A 22,886-nucleotide genomic window follows, 5' to 3' on the forward strand; every position below is an offset into this window, starting at 1 on the left:
AATAATTTAGGTCTAACCTAATTCCAAATAGCTGTTATTATTTTATTATTTAGGTCTAAATACATAGGCCCACAGTTTAAAACCCTGATTGTGTGACTGCAATTCATCAAAATTAAGCAATACAATTAAGTAACAAACAAACAAATAAATAGGCATGAGAAATGGTAAATTTAACCTCTATAAAATGTAATATTAGTATCTGAGTATAGGGACTAGTTTGTTGTAAAATGTTGGTTTGTGAGAAACATATAGCCCACTTACCCTCAATTTTTCCAGAAAATAAAGAATATTTGAGAACATGTTATTAAATTTATTCAGTTAAATTACACATTAGTAGGCCTAAGTGTGTATTTTTTTTTAAATACTGGTTTTATTTTTATTTAAAAATGTTACATCTTCAAAAAAATAATTAAATAGTAGGCTAATAAAATAAATTATCCCTTATTATTATTATTTTGTTGTTGTTGTAAAAACCGAAATGACGCATGCAGATGTTTTTGTAAACATATGATCTAAACAATAACCCGCCCCTTTTTGACCACGTGATCATTGACTGACAGGCGTCAAATCACTGAAGTGAAAGTAGAATGAGCGGGCATTTGGACATAACCTCGGCTGTTGGTAAGTACTCACAGAGTTTCTTAAAAATACGTAAATTAAACTTTAACGTTTAAATGTGGCCTATATTTCAGTTTTACAATCTATGATGGTTGAGAGTATTTAGCTATAATAAATTGTCATTACAGTGGTGTAGCCTATTGAATACTTTTTCATCCTTGATAGCCTACCTGTCTACTTTCATCTTCAATTTCTGGCTTCTTTATAATGAGACGACTTTGTTTAGTAATAGTGTTTTTAACCTATTGTATATGCAGACATCCCAACCTGAAAAAAGTCATTTCAGGGAGGTACGCCCCCCCAGCAAAAAAAAAAAAACCTTGAAAGGAGAAAAGGCGTCCCGAATTTCACCACAGAACATGACTTTACTTGTAGGGTATAGTATAATATATTATATAATGAATATATATTTCTATAGGCCTATGCAATTATTTGTAAAAAAAAATATATATATATATATATATGTGTGTAAAATTATGTAGATCACTTTTACTATTTACATAAGCTGCTTATACTATTTATGTAAACTGCTTTTATTTATATTTCATTGCAACTTTAAACAGGTCTAGGTTTGTTGTTTTCATGTAGCCTTGGCAACTAGCCGACCTGAAAAATATGCACATGAAATGAAACTTGTTTAACTCAACCATAACATGTCAGTAACAAACTGTACAGCGTGCAAGATTGTCATTATGTTTATACTTTCGTTTTTTGGGGCACTCTCCCTCTGCCATGGCGCTCCAGTTTCTAGATACACTGAACTGATTAATTCGGTTCGGGAGAAGAGATAAAAGCCCGCCCATACTGACAATTGATTGGTTGACTTACCGAAACAAGCCAATCAGGACGCTCTCCGTCTTACATGCGCTTCATTAGGTGCACACCAGCACACACACGCAAGGTCTCTCTCTCTCTCTCTCTCTCTCTCTCTCTCTCTCTCTCTCTCTCTCTCTCTCTCTCTCTCTCTCTCTCCCTCTCTCTCCCTCTCTGCCGTGCGCGCGTGCACAGTCTGTGTCTCGCATGCGCTCTCTTGCTCGCTCGCTCTAGATTGCGGGAGAATTTAACTAATTTGCGGGCATCAGGGAGCCGCTATAAATATGCGGGAGACTCCCGGAACTTCCGGGAGACTTGGGATGTCTGTATATGTTACATTTATCTGTCATTAAGTCTCTTTTATAGTCTTTTACACCATACCAAAAGCATCACTGATGCAAAATAGAGTAATACTACACTCTAAAAAAAAAGGCTCGTAATCATAGGGGAACCTTTTTTAGTGCTATATAGCACCAATTTTGGTGCTTCAGTGGTTCTTCAGCGGTTCTTCAGAGGTGCTATATAGCACCTAAGTCAAAGAACCAGTGAAGAACCTCTGAAGAACCGCTGAAGAACCGCTGAAGAACCTCTGAAGAACCACTGAAGAACCACTGAAGCACCAAAATTGGTGCTATATAGCACTAAAAAAGGTTCCCCTATGATTACGAGCCAAGAACCATTTTTGGTGCAATATAGAACCTTTTTTTTTTTTAGAGTGTAGCTATTAATAATAACTTATTAAACCTGCTTAGACAAAAGTTGTTTAGTTAGATTAGACTTTAGACTGACAATGGCAACATGAATGACAGTAAAAAAAAAATCTTTTTTTTCTTTTCTTTTCTTTAACTGGGTGTGTCAGTTACAAACGTTGGTGTTGTCAATATTTTTTACTTAAATTACACAGTGGCATATTTCATAGCAAAACTAACACATACAAGGAATTATATCAAGCCAAAGAAAGTTGAGGGTAATTTGAGACCAACAGAACCATGTAACATGCACCGTACCACTTTTTATTGATTAATTCTGTGATGAGTGAGTAGTTCAAAATGGATGTATGATGCAACAATGCTTTTTTTAAGCATGGTGATGTTCTTTGCATGTGTTGCATATTGCCAAACGTTTCGGAACGCATGCCTTTACATTAATGACATCCCATTCTGAATCCGTAGGGTTTAATATGGAGTTGGTCCACCCTTTGCAGCTATAAAAGCTTCAGCTCTTCAGGGAAGGCTTTCCACAAGGTTTAGGAGTGTGTTTATGTATGTATATATATATATGGCTATTACGTTTATTTGTATTTTGTCATGTTTTTGTTTAAAATGTACACAAGGCTACTGTATTGTGTGACGTGAGGTCACTTGTAAAATGGTGTATACAGTTTAGCCACAAAAAAATAGTCTTTAAACCATATTTTTTTCAAACAAAAACCCACATGAATGTACGAAACTGGTTAACTTCTCCAACTGTGCTTAGTGGTTCCTCATTCTTTTGCTGAATTTTGTAAATTGCAACATAAACATAACACGCCATTTATAGATTAAGAGAGAGTCCTCTACAATACTTCATATAAAGTATTCTTTTGGACATTAGTACTTACATTTTATCAGAATTTCTTAATAAAAGTTCAAGCTCACTTTTGTTCAGTCTTACATTTTGAAATTCTTCTTTGTAGTCCATATCATGTGTTTGTTTACTAATCCTGATTGTATATTTTTGTGTTTAGATGTAAGCTGAACCCTTGGACATGAAGTTTAACTGAAGAAAAAATCTGGACCGTTGAAGTGAATTTTCAATGAGTCTGACAGATATAAGCATTCCATATTCTGGGACGCCATGGTGAGAAAAGTGTGGTAAAGTGTCTTTTATATCATGTATCATTTATAAGATAAATGATTTAATAAACGTATTTCTAAAATCAGCCAAAGTCAGCCCAGCCATGTTTCTTTAAAAAGTGCCAGTTCTATGCTGGATCCGATTGATTTGAAAAGAGAACCTCTCTATTCAGTACAAAGGTATGTAACATTTGCTTTGTCCTTCAAAAATGCAACAACAAAAAAATAATCTGTGACACTTTTTCAGGATTCTTTGAATATTGAACAATGTATCATCTTTACTTTTGATCAAATTAATGTGTAATAAATACGATTATTTTATAGTTATAGTTAAAGTATTTTTTTGTTAGTTTCTTTGTTTTTAAATCTTACCAACCTCAAATTTTTGGATGGTAATGTTCTCTGCATAAGAGTCCAGTCATACATTTTTATTGTCACTATATTTTTACAGGCATCACGAGAACAATATTCCAAAATTACAACATCCAACAATACATTGTAATTCAGCCATGGAGTGCAAACAAGAATATAAATCAAGACTGAAAGCAAAATTTCAATGCATTCACAATGACATGTCCAAACAATCAGATCCCACGTTCCTAAATGACATCTTCACCGAGCTTTACATCACTGAAGGGGAAAGTGAGAATGTCAACAAAGAACATGAAGTGAGACAGATTGAGATGGCGTTGAGGAGAAGACATTCCACAGAAGACACTCCAGTCAAATGCAATGACATTTTTAATCACTTGCCCGAAAAAAACAGACCCATCAAATGTGTGCTGACTAAGGGAGTTGCAGGCATAGGGAAAACAGTCTCGGTGCAGAAATTCATACTGGACTGGGTCGAGGGCAACGCGAATCAGGATATCGAGTTTGTGTACCCACTTCCGTTTCGAGAGCTTAACCTGATGAAAGGATATCAGTTTAGCTTGATTGAGCTTCTTCAACACTTCAAAATGGAAACGGGCTTTGGAGATGGCCACAAAAATCAAAAAGTTCTCTTTATCTTTGACGGTCTAGATGAATGCCGCTTTCCTTTGGATTTCCAGAACAACCCAAAGTTGAGTAACCCAACTCTCCCAGCCTCCATTGATGTTTTGTTAACCAATCTCATCAATAACACACTGCTTCCTGATGCCCTCCTCTGGATAACGTCTCGACCAGCAGCAGCCAGTCAAATTCCTCTTGAGTATATCGACCTGGTGACTGAAGTTCGAGGGTTTACTGACCTGCAAAAAGAAGAATATCTCAACAAGAGAATCAATGATAAACATCTCTCCGGCCATATCATCACACACTTAAAGTCGTCACGAAGTCTGTACATCATGTGTCATATACCAGTCTTCTGTTGGCTCTCCGTTACGGTGCTAGAGAGAATGTTCAATGCAGCGGAAGATGGAGAGATTCCCAAGACTCTTACTCAAATGTACACACACTTTCTTCTCATGCAAACCAGAGCGAAAAACACGAGATACACTAAAGATTACAACCCAGGCCTGGAGGATGAAGACATGCTTTTGAAGCTAGGTAAACTAGCCTACCAACAGCTAAAAAGGGGCAATCTGATATTCTATGAGGAAGACCTGATGGCTTGTGGGATTGATGTGAAGGAAGCCGTGGTGTACTCAGGAGTTTGCTCACAGATCTTCAGAGAGGAGTCTGCAATAACCGAGACCAAAGTGTACTGTTTCATCCATCTGAGCATTCAGGAGTTTTTGGCAGCCATGTATGTGTATTTCATGTTTAAGGTCCACCACAACAACATTCTTGATCATGAAGAGCATCAGGAGAGCACCTTGTTTGAGTTGCATAAGAGTGCCATTGACAAGGCACTACAGAGCGAGAATGGACACCTGGATCTTTTCCTCCGCTTTCTTCTGGGCCTTTCATTGGAGTCCAATCAGACCCTTTTACAAGGCTTGCTTTCTCAATCTGGTAGCAGAGCCTGTCATAGCATTGACGAAACAGTTGAATATATCAAGAGGATGATAGAGGAGATGTCCTTGCCCGAAAAGTCCATAAATCTGTTCTACTGTCTCAATGAACTGAACGAACTCTCTCTGGTCAAGGAGGTCCAGCGCTTCCTGAACTCTGGGCATTTTTCTAAACTATCCCCTGCACAGTGGTCTGCCCTAGTGTTTGTGTTATTGACATCAGAAGAGAAGCTGGATGTGTTTGACTTGAAGAAGTACATCAGATCAGATGAAGGCCTTACCAGATTGTTGCCGGTGGTCAAAGCTTCAGAATCTGCTCTGTGAGTTCATGTTTGATGTTTGATATTTAAAAGTTATCCTAATAGTGTGATTGAAGTCACATTGTGTGTGTTTGTGTAGTGAAGTGTATGTTTGGTTTTTATGTATTGTATCTGTATCATTTGCAGACTGGATAATTGTGGACTTACTATGAGATGCTGTAAAGCTCTTGCCTCCACTGTTGGATCCAGCTCTTCAAATGTACGAGTGCTAGATCTGTGCAATAACTCTGTAGGAGACAAAGGACTGGAGCTTCTGACAGCCGGACTGGACAACACCCTGTGCAATTTAGAGGAACTGAGGTAAAGGTCTTGGTCAACACAAGATACACACACACACACACGTTGAATTTTTTTTATTTTTTTTTCGAAATAGAATTCTTGTGTAACATTATATAGTGGTCAATTGAATGCGTCCTTGCTGAATAAATTAATTGACATTTGTTTTAAATTACGTTTAAAGGTGAACCATGTAAGATTTTTGCTGTAAAATATCCAGAAACCACTAGGCCAGTGTTATATATTTTGTTCAGTTGAGTACTTAGAATATCCCAGATGTTTCCAACTATTTGTAAATCGTGAGAAATTGCTATTTTAACCAAGGAATCGGGACGTGTGAGCTATGCGTTTGAGGGAGTCGCCTGTCGATTGCGTCATATCTGCGTTACCCTCGGTTTCCGGTTTTATTTAGAAGAAATGCTGTACTCTCACTGAAGTGTGAACAAGTGTCATAGCAGCCGCCGAGCGAACGTCATAACTTCCTTTTCAACACACTCAGATATATCTAATACGATAGACAGAGTTGCGTTACCTCATACTCATGACTGGAAAAGAGGAAGTGGCACCGGCGACCGTGTCATAATAAAAGTCCCGCCGGCGATTATGCCATAATAACAGTCCCGCTCTTCAATCGCTCCTGCGGCCTTGCTCAGCTCCACAACACTCTGCTCTGCTCTGCTTCATACTACAGTAATGTTAATAATCGCATCCATGAACATGATTTCTGCCCGAGTCCTATCCCGACTCTTTTCCACCGGCTGTGAGGTGAAGACCACATGTCCCAAGATTCTGCGCTCAAACGTGCTGTCATCAAAATACGCCTTTGTTTTGAACAGGCGACCTCTAGTGGACGGAAAAGTTACATAGTGTAGCTTTAAATGTTGTTGTTGGTATTATTACTATAATCGAGTAATTCGCATTTTAGACATTTGGTTCTTTCCTGAATTATGCGTTTTTGAACGATGTATCACTCAGAACGAATCGGTTGGTTGAATTCTTACGGACTCTCTCATAATGACAGTCACATGTCGACACCTACTGATGTATTGATGCAATCTGCTAGCCTGACAAGCCAGACCCACATCAAGATGTTTGGTCTGGGAACTCACCATTGGCAGGGCTCTTTCCGAGGGGCGGGATAAACGGTTGTCTATAAAATTCCCTCTGCACGCAATAGGATAGCGTCATGAGCGCCACAACCAACCAGAGCAAAGAAGAAGGTGAAGCGGAGCTAGTTGATAGATTAAACTTTCGCCGTATCCGGTCGGCAAAACTCCGAACACATATTCCTTTCTTAAGAATGACTTCAGTCCCGTTCTTTGTTCTTTCCTCAAAGAAAAGCTTAACTCCAAGTCTTCCAGAGTCGCGGCCAAAGCCGATTCGAAAGGCCGCTGTTTGCCAGCTTCTTTGTTTACAAGTAGCACATGGAGCCGCGGCAACTCTGCCGTCATTATGTTAAGCCCGCCCACCGACTCCATACACGATGTGATTGGCCTGACCAGAGTTTGGTTTTGGCTAATGGAGAGTTGCTAGACTACCCTGCAAATTAGATTTGCTGCCGCTAGGGTGCGTCTAGATTTCTAGGCTAGCAATCTGCAGAAATCGAGAGGCTGCTCACTGCAGAGCCATGGGTGTACTAGTAGTTTAGTACTACTACATTAGCACTTGAAAGATTCATGTGATGTGTTACTGTTTCCTCAGGCTATCATACTGCAGAATCACCACACGCGGCTGCTCTGTTCTGGTATCAGGACTGCTCCCAAATGTTCCAAACCTTCGGGTGCTAGACCTGAGTGAAAATAGTCTGAGAGAAGCAGGAATTAAGATCTTGGCCAATTACCTGAGGCATCAGCACTGTAAACTTGAGATACTGAGGTAAACATCCTCTCACAACTTCAGTTCACTGGAAGACATCAATAGCAAATGTAGAATTAGTTTGGTCCTCATAATCACTTGTCATTGCATTATTCATAGACTCAAGGACTGCAGAGTTACACCTGCAGGCATCTTTGCAATAGCCTCAGCTTTACAGTCCAACCCATCTCACTTAAGAGAGCTCGATCTGCACTGGAATAACCCAGGAGATGATGGAGTGGAGAAGCTCTCAGCTCTAATACAGCATCCTCTTTCCCAACTTGAAACACTTTGGTACTTTTTGTTTATGAAATGTTTTGTCACACACACATATATATATATATATATATATATATATATATATATATATATATATATATATATATATATATATATATATATATATATATATATATATATATATAGGCTACTGTTCAAAATTTTGAGGTTGGTAAGATTACATTTTTTTTTAAACTTACTATGCATCAAAGAATAAATAAAAAAATAAGCATAATGTTTTCAACATTGATAATAATAGGAAATGTGACACTGAAGACTGGAGTAATGATGCTGAAAATTCAGCTTTGCCATCACAGGAATAAATTACATTTTAAAATATATTCAAATACAAAATATTTCATTAAATAATAATAATTGTTCACACTATTACTGTTTTTTACTGTATTTTTGATCAAATAAATGCAGCCTAGGTGAGAATAAGAGACTTCTTTTTTTAAAACATTAAAAAAATCTTACTGACCCCTAACTTTTGAACAGTGTGCTATTATAAATATTAATATTATAAATATTATCTCTAATTAAAATGTCTATTTTTCCACCCGTAGGTTAAGTTACGGTTTGCTCACTGTGAAATCCTGCCAGTCTTTGGCTTCAGCTCTGAGGTCCAGCTTCTCAACTCTGAAAGCTTTAGACCTGAGCGGCAACGCAATATATGATGACGCAGTGAAAATGCTCTCAAATGGACTTGGAAGCCCTCATTGTAAAATAGAGGTTTTGAGGTAAGGGTTTCAAATCTCCATTTAAATCCTACACAAAGCGAACACTTGAAGCACACCCTGTCTTTTCAGGTTGGCATTGTGTGAGATCACAGAGGTGGGTGTTGCTGATTTGGCCTCAGCTTTTGTTTCTAACCCGGGTTCTCTGAGAGAGCTGGACTTGAGACAGAACCACATAAAGGATTTTGGCGTATCAAGACTTGCTGAAGTGGTGAAGAACTCCAACTGTAGGCTGGAGACGTTACGGTGAGCAGAACTGAAGCATTGAGACTTTCCTTATAGTGCTTGCAAGGCAGATAATCTCTTAGGCAGTGTTTGGGTATACATTAAATCCCTCTTGAGTAATGTGCATTACTTTATAATTATTATAAAGATACACTATACATTATACATTATAATCAGATTACTTTTGGGATGTAACAAGTAATGCATTACTTTATTAATTTACACATACATTTTTGAGTTTGAGTTTTTGAAGTAATGCACATTACTTTTCTGTTTGATTAATTTGCTCAAACTTGTTTTACTACTGAATTAAACTTAGATATGTGCACTCATGTGTGCGGGAACAGACAAATTGTACAAAACATTACTTTCAACTTTTAATAAAAAGAGTTGTACAGTATAGGTAATGTAATCTGTAATGTTTTGGATGACATACATATCTAGCAGTCAGGCAATATCAAAGTGGTCAGAATATAATGATATTCTAAGGCTCGGTTTGACAAACAGCAACAGCATTACCGTTGTGCATTTTGAGACAAAAAAATTGCAGTGGGATATTTTAAGATATCTCAGTGCAAGTTGCTTTCAGTTAAAACAGCTCAAACATGCATTTTAGTCTGGGACTAGCTTTAGCCTTGTACTGTACACTCACCTAAAGGATTATTAGGAACACCTGTTCAATTTCTCATTAATGCAATTATCTAATCAACCAATCACATGGCAGTTGCTTCAATGCATTTAGGGGTGTGGACCTGGTCAAGACAATCTCCTGAACTCCAAACCGAATGTCAGAATGGGAAAGAAAGGTGATTTAAGCAATTTTGAGCGTGGCATGGTTGTTGGTGCCAGACGGGCCGGTCTGAGTATTTCACAATCTGCTCAGATACTGGGATTTTCATGCACAACCATTTCTAGGGTTTACAAAGAATCGTGTGAAAAAGGAAAAACATCCAGTATGCAGCAGTCCTGTGGGCGAAAATGCATTGTTGATGCTAGAGGTCAGAGGAGAATGGGCCGACTGATTCAAGCTGATAGAAGAGCAACTTTGACTGAAATAACCACTCGTTACAACCGAGGTATGCAGCAAAGCATTTTGATTAAGCCACAACACGCACAACCTTGAGGCGGATGGGCTACAACAGCAGAAGACCCCACCGGGTACCACTCATCTCCACTACAAATAGGAAAAAGAGGCTACAATTTGCACGAGCTCACCAAAATTGGACAGTTGAAGACTGGAAAAATGTTGCCTGGTCTGATGAGTCTCGATTTCTGTTGAGACATTCAGATGGTAGAGTCAGAATTTGGCGTAAACAGAATGAGAACATGGATCCATCATGCCTTGTTACCACTGTGCAGGCTGGTGGTGGTGGTGTAATGGTGTGGGGGATGTTTTCTTGGCACACTTTAGGCCCCTTAGTGCCAATTGGGCATCGTTTAAATGCCACGGCCTACCTGAGCATTGTTTCTGACCATGTCCATCCCTTTATGACCACCATGTACCCATCCTCTGATGGCTACTTCCAGCAGGATAATGCACCATGTCACAAAGCTCCAATCATTTCAAATTGGTTTTTTGAACATGACAATGAGTTCACTGTACTAAAATGCCCCCCCCTAGTCACCAGATCTCAACCGAATAGAGCATCTTTGGGATGTGGTGGAACGGGAGCTTCGTGCCCTGGATGTGCATCCCACAAATCTCCATCAACTGCAAGATGCTATCCTATCAATATGGGCCAACATTTCTAAAGAATGCTTTCAGCACCTTGTTGAATCAATGCCACGTAGAATTAAGGCAGTTCTGAAGGCGAAAGGGGGTCAAACACAGTATTAGTATGGTGTTCCTAATAATCCTTTCGGTGAGTGTATATGATACCGGGGTAGTATGTCATATAGATTATGTCTGTTATATATTATGAAGGCATTACTGCGTTAAACATACTTGCAAAAAAGAACTTCTCAGTAAAAAACATCTGGAAGGCCTGGAAGAGAGCAAGCCTCGGCCAGGTGAGAATATTAATGTAGCCCATTACTTTCCATAAAAGTAACGTAATTAGTTACATTTTTAAGGGAGTAACACAATATTGCAACGGATTACTTTTAAAAGTAACTTTCCCCTGGTCTTAGGTGTGCTAACTATGAAGTTTATACTTGTATATACAATTTAAGATTAAAGTTTGAAATACAATTATGTCTGCAGTTGGCGTTCTTTGTTCAGATGCTGAATTGTGACTGATATTCCCTTAAATGTTTTAGCATTTTATGAACAAATGTCTATCATAACAGTTTAGGAGACAGTGGGGTCACAAAGGAAGGTTGTGCTGTCCTCGCTGCTGCTCTAAACTCAAACCCCTCTCATCTGAGGGAGCTGGACCTGAGCAATAATGAGCTCACAGACGCAGGGATGAGTCTCCTTTCTCCTGTCCTGAGGAATCACGGCGGCAACATTGTGAAATTAGAGTATGTGTTCAACAAAAACTTTCAATAACATTCTAATATATCAGATGATAATTATGAATAATTATTTTAAAGAACTGAATGCTTTTATTCGACAAAGAAGCATTAAATAGATAAAAAATGACAAAACATTCAAATAAGTTACTAAATATTTCAAATAAATGCTGTTTTGAATTTTCTATTCCTCAAAGAATAGCATTCTGAAGGATCACGTGACACTGAAGACTTGGAGTAATGATGCTGATTATTTGCCATCACATTAATAAATTATATTTATTAAAAAGAATATTCAAGCATACAACAAAATTGTGTATATAAAAGTATTTTATATTATTTATTTATAATAAAAGTAATGATAATTAGGTATAAGATTTTTTTTAATGGTAAAAAAATATTTTTTCCCCTAGTTTGAGCCAGTGTGGTTTAACTGTGGACTGCTGTGATTCACTGGCTGCAACTCTTCTAGAAAAATCCTCAAGTCTTAGAGAACTGAATTTGGGAGTAAATAATCTACAAGATCTGGGAATTACAATCCTCTGTGCTGGATTGGAAAATGCACACTGTCAGCTGGACACTTTGAGGTAATTCTATATCTTAAATATATTTAAAAAATTAAGTTAATTGTGATTTTCTTTTAAAAATCTACATTAAAATTGAATTTTACGCTTTTCTTTGATTAGCTATATATGCCTATTATATAGTTTACACGCAACTAATATTTTTCTCTATAGGCTATCTAACTGTGGTTTCACAGGGGAAGGTTGCTCTATTTTAGCCTCTGCACTGAGATCTAAGCACTCAGTTTTAAGAGAGCTGGACCTGAGTGAAAACAATCTCACAGATTCAGCCGTGAGGCCGCTATCTGTTCTACTGGACGATCCAGACTGTAAACTAGAGAAACTCATGTAAGTAATTCCTGGTGAGGTAGTCTATTGCAGTAGTTATGAACACCTGAAATGGCATAATAACTGTACATTTGCTGAGTTTTCCTTTTGTGATGTTGAACATTTTCTTTTTTCTTTCCAGCTTGTATTAAATTAAGACCTGTGTGTATCACAGGCAGCACACATCAACATTTGATGACAATAGCAGAAACCTGCCATACCTCACCATTGATGACTGCACTTATTTTTAGTCATTTATATGACATTTTTCAGATGTATTATTTTTAAATCTGTTATTTATATTGTTGTAATATTTATATTATATGCTAGTATGAAATACTGTGCAGAAATTGACATTGTTTCATAAAATGTCTACACACAGCATTGATTTTGTGATATTAGCATGAATTTCAGAAACTGTAAGGAAGTTACAGGTTAATTAGTTACACCACCAAGGCTCTTCACTTTTTGCTTTTGCATATGTAAATATATTGCATATTGTCCTCAGCATGAACACAACCTTTGTAACACAAGACTAACAAGTTGAAGTATATTTACTAATCACAAATGTTACATGTTGACTGATGCACTGCTGTTTAATGTGGTCAATATATTTTTTTTCTTAATGGTTTGTTTCACAAGAAAAGTTGTGCTCAGAACTTCTGCTTTGTTAACACTATTTCAGCTGTACAGTTATGTTAAACCCATGTCATATGTGTGTGATTTGAATGAATATTTAACATTTATTGAATTCTTTACCCTGTAAAACACTGGTTGTATCAATAAACCTTATTACAAATAAATTAAAGACTGCATGTTATTTGGCGTGTATCTCTCTTCAGTCACCCTGTTCATGAAAGCAAATATTTTGAAAAGACTTTTCTCTTCCAAACATTTATTTTACAGAATCAAACATGTATTTAATCTGTTTTTCAATTGTTTCCATTTTCAGATGACACGTGGGATAGATACTTTCCCTCACATAACACACTAAAATGGAAATATTTACAAGAAATTAGGTAGAAAGAAAATACAGACAAACTTGACAGCAGAAACAGGACATTTCTGATCCCTGAGAGGGAAGACAGACATGTTTTCATTAACATATATAAAATGTACAACATGACCTCAACATCTACAGTTTTAACCGAGTTGTGATGTGGCTCAGATCTCATACATCAGGTGGAAGCTGATGCTTTGTGGGAAAAGTTGAGCTCACAAACTGAACGACACCTTTATAAGCATATTTAGCAGTTCCTCGAACTTGCCAAGTGCTTTAAGCTCTGACAGTGGTGCGAGTTGCTCTTCTAGGTTGATCTTCCTTAAAAATGCTGAGGTCCAAACTCAGACAGGAAAAGCCTGTGAAACTCAAGCTTTACCAGTAGAAGGTTTTAGTGAGGAAACTGGCTGCTGTGTTCAGCCAGCTGCCCCCGGCGTCTTGTTTAGCACCGGTACGGGACACTGCGCGGTCAAGCTCTTTCTCTGGACTCTCGTCCTCTGGCAGGTAATCTGGCAGTTGGGAATTCTCTTCTACCTTCGAGCCAGAGGTGCTGAGTGGAATGAGAACCTGTAATCATAGTACAGCCATATAAATGATAAATAACAGCAAGTATAAAAAAATAAAAGCAGTGTAATGCACGCACGCACGCACAGGATTATTAGGAACACCATACTAATACTGTGTTTGACCCCCTTTCGCCTTCAGAACTGCCTTAATTCTACGTGCCATTGATTCAACAAGGTGCTGAAAGCATTCTTTAGAAATTGTACAACGGTTGATGGACCACATCCCAAAGATGCTCTATTGGGTTGAGATCTGGTGACTGTGGGGGCCATTTTAGTACAGTGAACTCATTGTCATGTTCAAGAAACCAATTTGAAATGATTCAAGCTTTGTGACATGGTGCATTATCCTGCTGGAAGTAGCCATCAGAGGATGGGTACATGGTGGTCATAAAGGGATGGACATGGTCAGAAACAATGCTCAGGTAGGCCGTGGCATTTAAACAATGCCCAATTAGCACTAAGGGGCCTAAAGTGTGCCAAGAAAACATCCCCCACACCTTTACACCACCACCACCAGCCTGCACAGTGGTAACAAGGCATGATGGATCCATGTTCTCATTCTGTTTACGCCAAATTCTGACTCTACCATCTGAATGTCTCAAAAGAAATCGAGACTCATCAGACCAGGCAACATTTTTCCAGTCTTCAACTGTCCAATTTTGGTGAGCTCGTGCAAATTGTAGCCTCTTTTTCCTATTTGTAATGGAGATGAGTGGTACCCGGTGGGGTCTTCTGCTGTTGTAGCCCATCCGCCTCAAGGTTGTATGCTTTGCTGCATTCAGTCAATTATTTCAGTCAAAGTTGCTCTTCTATCAGCTTGAATCAGTCGGCCCATTCTCCTCTGACCTCTAGCATCAACAAGGCATTTTCGCCCACAGGACTGCCGCATACTGGATGTTTTTCCCTTTTCACACCATTCTTTGTAAACCCTAGAAATGGTTGTGCGTGAAAATCCCAGTAACTGAGCAGATTGTGAAATACTCAGACCGGCCCGTCTGGCACCAACAACCATGCCACGCTCAAAATTGCTTAAAATCACCTTTCTTTCCCATTCTAACATTCGGTTTGGAGTTCAGAAGATTGTCTTGACCAGGACCACACCCCTAAATGCATTGAAGCAACTGCCATGTGATTGGTTGATTAGATAATTGCATTAATGAGAAATTGAACAGGTGTTCCTAATAATCCTTAAGGTGAGTGTATATATATAGCCACTGACTGACTGACTGTATATTATATATATATACACACACACACTGACTCTCTGTCTGTCTGTATGCATGTATGTATGTATGTATGTATGTATATATGTATGTGTGTATATGTGTATATAAAAACACACACATACACCAAAACAATTTTAATACAATTTATAATTTTTACTATAATAATTTTAATTTTAATGTAATCAAATATAAAAATGTTATAAATATGAATTATGTACAACTAATTTAATGATGACAATGAGAGGAGCATGTCATGGCATGTAAAAATGTACATTATTAACATTTGCATTATTAATACACAAATACTAATTATTAGGGATGCTCCGATCGATCGGCCAGAGATCAGTATCGGCCGATAATCATATTTTATGACTCGATCTGTACTCACTAACTTGGCCGAACACAAAAAAAACGATCGCAATTTGATGACGTCATCGCGTGAGGGCGTACATGACGTGTGGGGTAGTTAGTAGCAAATATTCAAACGAGAACTTTGAAGGCAGAAGTGGAGAAGGGTTCCATGTGAACAGCAGTTGAACACGGGTCAGTCGGTCCTAAGGGATGGGCGAACGCCGTTCGGAAGTATCGATATACAGTAGAATAGTAGTGATACGTACGCATCTGAAAAATAGCGGAGTACGCAGAGTGAGCTGATGCAGGGAAAGTGCATGATACAATTTGTCCTAAACATGACATGCTTTATATTAAGGGCTTTAAAATAACTGGTAAGATATAGTTAACACGTATAGTTTAAAGCAGCTTGCCCTGTCAGATGCTCTGAGAGATACTTGTGCTGACAGACAGATCAATACCTGCGGTGTTTAATGCGTTTGAAATATGGCGCTTTCCTCAGTGCATAACTTACATCTCACAGGGATATTCTCCATCTCTAAATGTTAGAAAGTCATGCAAATATGTCCATTTTGCTGTCAGGAGACGACAAGCCTCTGCATGTGAATCTTGCATGTGATTCAGACTTCCGTGAGCGCCGCCGCGCTCATCCGAAAACAGACGGAGCGCAATAATTCTGACTAAAATATACATATTTCTAAAATATTTGCTGTTGGACAATAAATGTGCCATATGTAGAATTTTAAACCTACAAGTATGCATATTTTTATGAAAGTGACCATTATAATTGGGTAATCAAATAAAGGCTAATATGCTTTTGTTTTTATTTTCATTTTTAGTTTAAAAACAAAATTATTAATACATGCCTACATTACATTCACTGTATTAGTTTATAGCCTTCAATATCAACATTGTTTTTAGGACATCATTGGGCAGGATGTGAAATAAAATTATTATTAAAATAAATACAGATTTTTTTATCCAAATAGAAAAACGTAGAAAATACAGCCCTATTAAGTATCCTGATATGCATAGTGTTATGCAGAAACCCCATTTAAAAGGCATATTAAAAAGACACTGTATAATGAATCACTTTTATGATTATTTAGTACCCTGTTAAAACAATATTTACATTACATAATTACCATAAAAATGTAACAAAAATATAATAAAGGCATTTTTATCTGAAGAAAAGTTAAGTGATCAGAGAGCTTACAATTCAGTGAAGCATTGGAATCGGGATCGGCTGACCACCATGACAAGAAATCGGTACTCGGTATCGGCAGCAAAAATCCTGATCGGAGCATCCCTACTAATTATAAATATTTTAATAAATTTGTATGTAATAATTAACAATTATATATTATTTATCTATCTTTTCTATTATTTTTATTTGATTACATTTTAATGTAATAACATAAACATTTAGATCAATATCAACTATGTACTGTACAACTACTGTATATCTAATTTAATTATTTAATGATGACAATGGAAAACAATGTAATGGCTTGTAAAAATTTGGCCCGATCGGAAGCAGGATATTGTTGAGCCCTGTCTCATCATTCTCACTGTAAAACATATTTAAGTACATACTTAAAAGCAACAGCAACACCCACCTCTTCTCCATTTTCATTTTTCACCACCTGTTTAGCTGAAAGCACGTTTGTGGCAGCAATAGCAGTGGCCAGACTCTGAACAAAAGACATTTGCTTATTAGTTTTTCATGCACATAATGAGAACAAAGTTGTTTTTATTAGTTGATGGACTTTCTCCTTACAGAAAGAAGAATATTATGCACATAAGCTGCTCATACCTCAGTGGGAAGGTCAGCACGAATGCGTACAGTACATCTCTTCAGAGCCATCTGGAACGTGAAGCTGATTACACCTTTGACCCTCAAAAGGGCGTCTTCACAGACACCTCTCTGATCCTGTCAACACAATACCACATGTGATTTTACCCAGTAATCTGCATAAATAAGAGAGAAAGAGTTTACGATCCAGGTACGATTAACAAAGAGCATGTGTGAAAGCTACATATGGTACATACTGCCCCATCCAAGCCTTGTATGTGCAGGGTAACTGATTTTGCCTTCTTGTTGGAGCTGTTGATGAAGAACTGTGGTTTGTTTTTCCTCTTCTGTTGCTCTGGTGTCTGACAAGCCTGTCTCGGTGTTTGAGGACTTAACACATCATACACCTCTCTTGCAAGGTCTGTAATATCAGTCGTCATGTCAGTCCTTCAAACAGTGGAAAAGGGGGAAAAAGATATAAAACCATGACAAGCAGATTTCTTTTTTTTAATAAGGAGAATTGATGGTTTGTGCTAGGGCTGTAACGATTTGACCAAAAATAAAAACCTCGATTAATTGAACATTTGACCTCGATTACGATTAATGAACGATTATTTTGCTCTTTTTTTTTGCCCTCATAAGGTTGAGTAAGTTCACTGATAAGGTTTGTACTGTAAATATTTTCTACTATTAAAGGTGGAATTTAAAATACTTGAAGGAAACGGTTCACTTTCAGCAGTTATTGTCTATGGAGCAGATTTCTGTTTGTTGTACATCAGATACAGATAAATTAACACTGTAGGCCTACATTACATTTATTTGAATGCATTAATGAGAGAGTGATAGTGTGTGTGAATTACTCTTACTGTCTCTATTCATTATGAAGCTGTGGTTTGTACTTACTTCAAAGGTATTAAAATGTGTAAGGTGGAAAATAATCAAGATATTTGAAATGGAACAAAATCCTCTGCTTTGCTGTTAACCGCCATCGTCGTGATCAAGATATTGAAATTGACTCAACCCCTTCCCCCTTAACGCCATCAGAAGGGCCAGGTTGAGTTAGAAAGACAAAAGAATGATTGGCCGGCTGGCCAACAGGTTTTCGCACCTTTGATACAATGGGGGAAGTTTTGTCTGATTGGTTATTTTCAAATGTCTCACGGGTTGGTCTGATTGGTCAGTTTTACAAGAGTCAGATTTGAATTTGGTGACATCAGGGAAGAGGATAAAAGAAGATTTCATCTGTAGCTCGCTCTCTTTGGTTTCTCTGGCTTTCTCTGGAGAGAGCTATTCTTTAGCTCTCTCTCTCTCTCTCTCTCTTTCTATCTCTCTCTCTCACAGGTAACATTCTAGGCAGAGGCCTACAGAGCATAATTAAGGGTTTATGTTTTACATTTATTTTAAACGATTTTAAGTGTAACCATAACCAGAATTTGTGTTTCCTTTTAGAAGAGATTTATGTCTATGATGTAATTGACATTTTACATTTACTTGATTGTTAATAAATTGTTACATTTTGATCCTTTCTGAATTAATCTGTAATTATTAACTATCTCCAATGTGGAACGGTATAATTGTAACAAAGGGTTAAAACGGAACGATCAAATGTATGATTAACTACCAAATATAGATGACCAAACAATCGGTTGGGATTCTCTTCTAAATGCGACCACTTTGATAAATGGAGTCAGATAAAGAATATTATAATCAAATCCATTCTTCCAGCTGAGACACTGAACGCGTAAGGCCTTCACCGCGGTTCGCTGCCGATCCTTGGAGCGAATTCATGCGGTCTTACAAATGTATGCCTATAACGGTTGAGTTTCTAAGCTACTTTAGTGACTTACTTTAGTCACAGCTTCTGTCTGAGTGTTCGTTTGTCAAAATATATCAGGCATTAGTTCAGCATAATACACATCTGATGGTCGAAACTTGCTTTAATGTTCAAACTGGCAGGGCTTAAACCACATACAAATAACAAGCTTTGTGAGGACGCAGGTGAGAGAGGTCTACCTTCAGGGTGCGCGCGTTTTCAGAGACGCGACACAGCTCGGCTCTGTGTCACTGAAAAAAGCTGAGCACTGAACGGAGAAGTTTTCCGTATTGTTGTTTTTGAATAGTTCACAATCGCTTTAAATGTTGAAACTGGCAAGCCTTTAAACGCATTTACTTGACAAACTTTATGAGCACGAAAGTGAAAGCGGCTTCGGGGCTTGCGCGCGCCGTCTGTGTGTGTGTGTGTGTGTGTGTCAGCGCGTAGGCTATAAGACCAGCAATTAACTGACCTGTATAAACTGTATAAAACATACAGATACTATAGTGATTCTGGGCATCTATAAGCACAGATAACCGCTCCTGCATTTCTCTGTGTGCCTGCAAACTGCACTTGGTGTGACTGACGGGGCGGAGTCACGTGAAAACCGAAATAACCGACATGGGAAAAATACGTCGGTTAGAGGTTCTGAATGTCGGTTTCGGATATTTTTCAATTAATCGTACAGCCCTAGTGCACAGAAATACAAAAAACACATATACAGAAAATAACTAGTCAAATTTGATTTTATGTTAATTACAATATTAAACAATATTAAAAATAGATCACGTAATCTACCAGTAAATATAAATATATCACCTCTCAATCAGTGTCTCCAGGCTCACCATCATGCCAAGCTCATTTTTCATGGTGTTGATGTTACGGGGTGATTCAGCCAGATACCGCAAAGTCTGAGGAGACAGCACAAGAGGTTAGTACTTTTTTAAAGAGGCAGTATACCCTCTTGCTTTTGTTTTTGGGGAACAGAATAGGTTTTTATGCTTGAATGTCAAAAAACACATTATTTAGCCACATATCTTACATTGTTGCAGCACCTCGTCCCAGTCTATCAGTAACGCTCCATTTAGTTCTGGGGCCTCATTTATAAAACGTGTATACACACAGAATTGATCTTAAATTGTGTGTATGCCAAAATCCACGCCAATTTTTATATTTATAAAAACAGTCTTTGACATGGAAAAGTGCTTTGCGCCACGCCAGGGTCTGAGCAGATGTACGCACTTTTCCTTGTGGCAAAGAGTCAGAGAACTGCAGGTATTTGGAAAGCTAAGCAATTCTTGCCTCTCGCCATTCTCAAGTAAAGATGTTGGACGTTGACTGGCGTACTTTTATATGTTAATGACATTAATTAGGCGGAATCATTAATTAGGAAACAATTTAACTGCGCACAATTCATGATGTACAAATTTCACTTCTGGAAGAGAGAAGTATGCATGTTTTTGTGCGTACATTCGTTCTCTGAATCACACGTACGCACATTTGAGAAATGATCATAAGATTAAATGTAGGATGCTTCTACACAACCTTTTATAAATGAGGCCCTGGTCCTGGTCAATTTGCTCTGATTGGTGGGCTGGACCAGTGTGTTGTGATTGGTCAACCGCTTCAGGGTGTTTCGGAAAGGTCACCCCTCTTAAGGCCAACTTATACTTCTGCATCGAGTGTACACCGTAGCTACGCTGTAGGCTGTGTGATGCGCGCGTACCCTACGACATACCCTAACGCGCACCTCTCCAAAAATGTAACAACGCGTCAATTATACGCGGACCGCAAACGATGTGACTGGTCTGCCAGGACCCCTCCCTCAGGTCAATAAATAAAATAAAAAAAATCTGCAATAGGAGTGTGTGTGTGTCCAGAAATGGGATGATAGTTTCATCCTTACATCTGCTATATATATTCTAGATCGTCTCTTATGTAAGTAAGTAAACTTTATTTATATAGTGCTTTTAACAATGTAGATTGTTTCAAAGCAGCTTTACAGTGTTAAACAGGAAAATAATGCAGCATAATTTTATTCAGCTGTATAGCCATTCTGGAGAAAACGCTGATGTCATCAGTTTATTTCAATTATCATACAGTGACAGTGTGGGCTTTAGATCAATAATTAGATCAGTAATTTAGTTTATATGGTTAATTTAGTTTATTAATTAGATTTATTTCTATGTTTAATTGAAAAATGTAGTGTCCCCAACTGAGCACGCCAAGCCAGAGGCAACTGATCAGGGAGTCAGCCCATTGACTTATGTCCTGATCAGTGCCCTGACTACTGAACCAGGGAGCTGATTGAGACACATGCAATGACAATGTAAACAAGCCGCTTCTTTTTCGGCTTTTGCCTTGATACTGTGGGTTACCATCAACATGCCCGTGGACACTGCCTACTAGCGGTCTGCATGTGGAATTGCACATTGACGCAGACAACAACGCAGAAGTATAAATGAAAATCAATGCGTAACTTGCGGCATAGAGGATACGGCATAGGTCCGACACAGAAGAATAAATCAGCCTTTACCATAACGGCAAGTTTCAACATGCAACTAATGCAACAACCAGGCCTCATCCATTTTTTTTTTGCATATGCCTTGGATGGGAATTGTTTAAATGAGGGATATTGTTATCTGTATGTTCCTGGAAGAAAACTTAAGACTACAATCAAGGGGTTTCAGGGTGTTCAGAAACAGTACAGTACTACTTACTGATATACAGTAGAGAGTAACTCCCTTTGGAGTGACTTTGTAACTTTGAAGACCCTTTTCATGCTCATTACACACTAAAGAAAGTTGAACATGTAAAAAAGCCTAATAGGTCCTCTTTAACAAAGTAAAATATTGTGCATAGAAAAATCAGGTCTGAGTGTACCTGGAGGGTGGCAAAAAGCACTTTAGGGTCTTTATGATCTAGAAACAGCACTAGTCCTGGAAGGCAACCCTGGTCCTGAACAATCGCCTCCCGATTCTGTGGTTCTGATGCCAAGTCCTGCAGCTGTGTGACTACTGATAATGCGTCCATCATTTTTGAAGATACCTGAAACAACAAGGGATATGAAGACAAATTGTTTGAAACATATGATTATATAGATACCCTTTTAAAATATGATCCATCATCCATTTTTATATTTTTACATCATTTTATACAAAACAGATCTCTTTGTTTTCCCACTGGTTGTGTATTGAGACAAAGTAATATTATTAGTACATTAATAATAGACCATTCAAAATAGTATTTGTACTAGAGCTTTGACTCACACAGACACATCTTTCAGAAAGGGCAACAGCTCCGGTCATGTGACCATTTATGCAAATGATATAAAAATGTCCACATCAACGCTGCCTTCACGTGCCATCGGAAATGTCCTACTTCCAACTTCTGAAGTCGTGGTTACGAGCTCATCAAATTTAAAATTTGACTAAAGAGAGCGTTCATGTCCAATTTTCTAACTAGGAGACTAGCATTTAGGATAACGTTAATTCCAATGGCACGTGAAAGCAGCATAAATAAATAAAAAATCAGCATTTTCAACCGTGTAAAATACATATTTTCAGTCTTATTTTTAGTGAAGACACTAAGAACCTCGAGACAATCAGTTCCCTATTAACGCTAGTCTGTTAGCATGATAGCTACAGCGTTGGAATTCAGATTCAAATTTTATGGCACTTTACATCGCTGTAATTGAAAGATAATATATTTTTATTCCTTTTAGCATTTTATGTATCATTCTCAAAAACCTACTTCGTGCAATGTTGATTATAAAACTGAAAACTACAATGTACTCACCACTGCCGTTCCTATTAACAGCGCACACACAAAATACAAAACTTCCCACTGCTTCCATTCAAACAAAATGATTGGTCGAAGGCGCTGACGAAGTTTCTA

The 22,886-nt window shown here is 37.9% G+C and overlaps 2 protein-coding genes across 4 annotated transcripts; one reads left to right on the top strand and one right to left on the bottom strand.

The window, feature by feature from the left end:
* Positions 1-571: 571 nt before the first annotated feature.
* nlrp12l (NLR family pyrin domain containing 12-like) lies at positions 572-13,034 on the top strand. 2 transcript variants are annotated; one of them, XM_079801909.1, is made up of 14 exons: positions 572-621; positions 2,604-2,693; positions 3,158-3,270; positions 3,354-3,446; positions 3,718-5,523; positions 5,650-5,823; positions 7,501-7,674; positions 7,774-7,947; positions 8,499-8,672; positions 8,742-8,915; positions 11,184-11,357; positions 11,762-11,935; positions 12,086-12,259; positions 12,381-13,034. In XM_079801909.1, exons 3-14 carry the CDS (start codon positions 3,227-3,229, stop codon positions 12,388-12,390), a joined length of 3,345 nt encoding a protein of 1,114 aa, XP_079658035.1. In that variant the 5' UTR covers positions 572-621; positions 2,604-2,693; positions 3,158-3,226; the 3' UTR covers positions 12,391-13,034. The 2 variants fall into 2 exon arrangements, with proteins under 2 accessions (XP_079658035.1, XP_079658036.1); XM_079801910.1 differs by lacking the exon at positions 2,604-2,693 and having other exon boundaries at positions 589-621.
* On the bottom strand, positions 12,820-22,841 carry armc1l (armadillo repeat containing 1, like). Of its 2 annotated transcripts, none has more exons than XM_079801947.1 (7): positions 22,788-22,841; positions 21,873-22,037; positions 19,809-19,900; positions 17,434-17,623; positions 17,198-17,314; positions 17,001-17,075; positions 12,820-13,805 (listed from the first exon to the last, which is right to left on the bottom strand). In XM_079801947.1, exons 2-7 carry the CDS (start codon positions 22,023-22,025, stop codon positions 13,614-13,616), a joined length of 819 nt encoding a protein of 272 aa, XP_079658073.1. In that variant the 5' UTR covers positions 22,026-22,037; positions 22,788-22,841; the 3' UTR covers positions 12,820-13,613. The 2 variants fall into 2 exon arrangements, with proteins under 2 accessions (XP_079658073.1, XP_079658072.1); XM_079801946.1 differs by lacking the exon at positions 22,788-22,841 and adding an exon at positions 22,259-22,305 and having other exon boundaries at positions 12,996-13,805.
* Between the last annotated feature and the right edge of the window lie 45 nt (positions 22,842-22,886).

The sequence above is a fragment of the Gobio gobio genome, assembly GCF_949357685.1.
Source record: "Gobio gobio genome assembly, chromosome: 21".
NCBI classification, from domain to species: Eukaryota; Metazoa; Chordata; class Actinopteri; order Cypriniformes; family Gobionidae; genus Gobio; species Gobio gobio.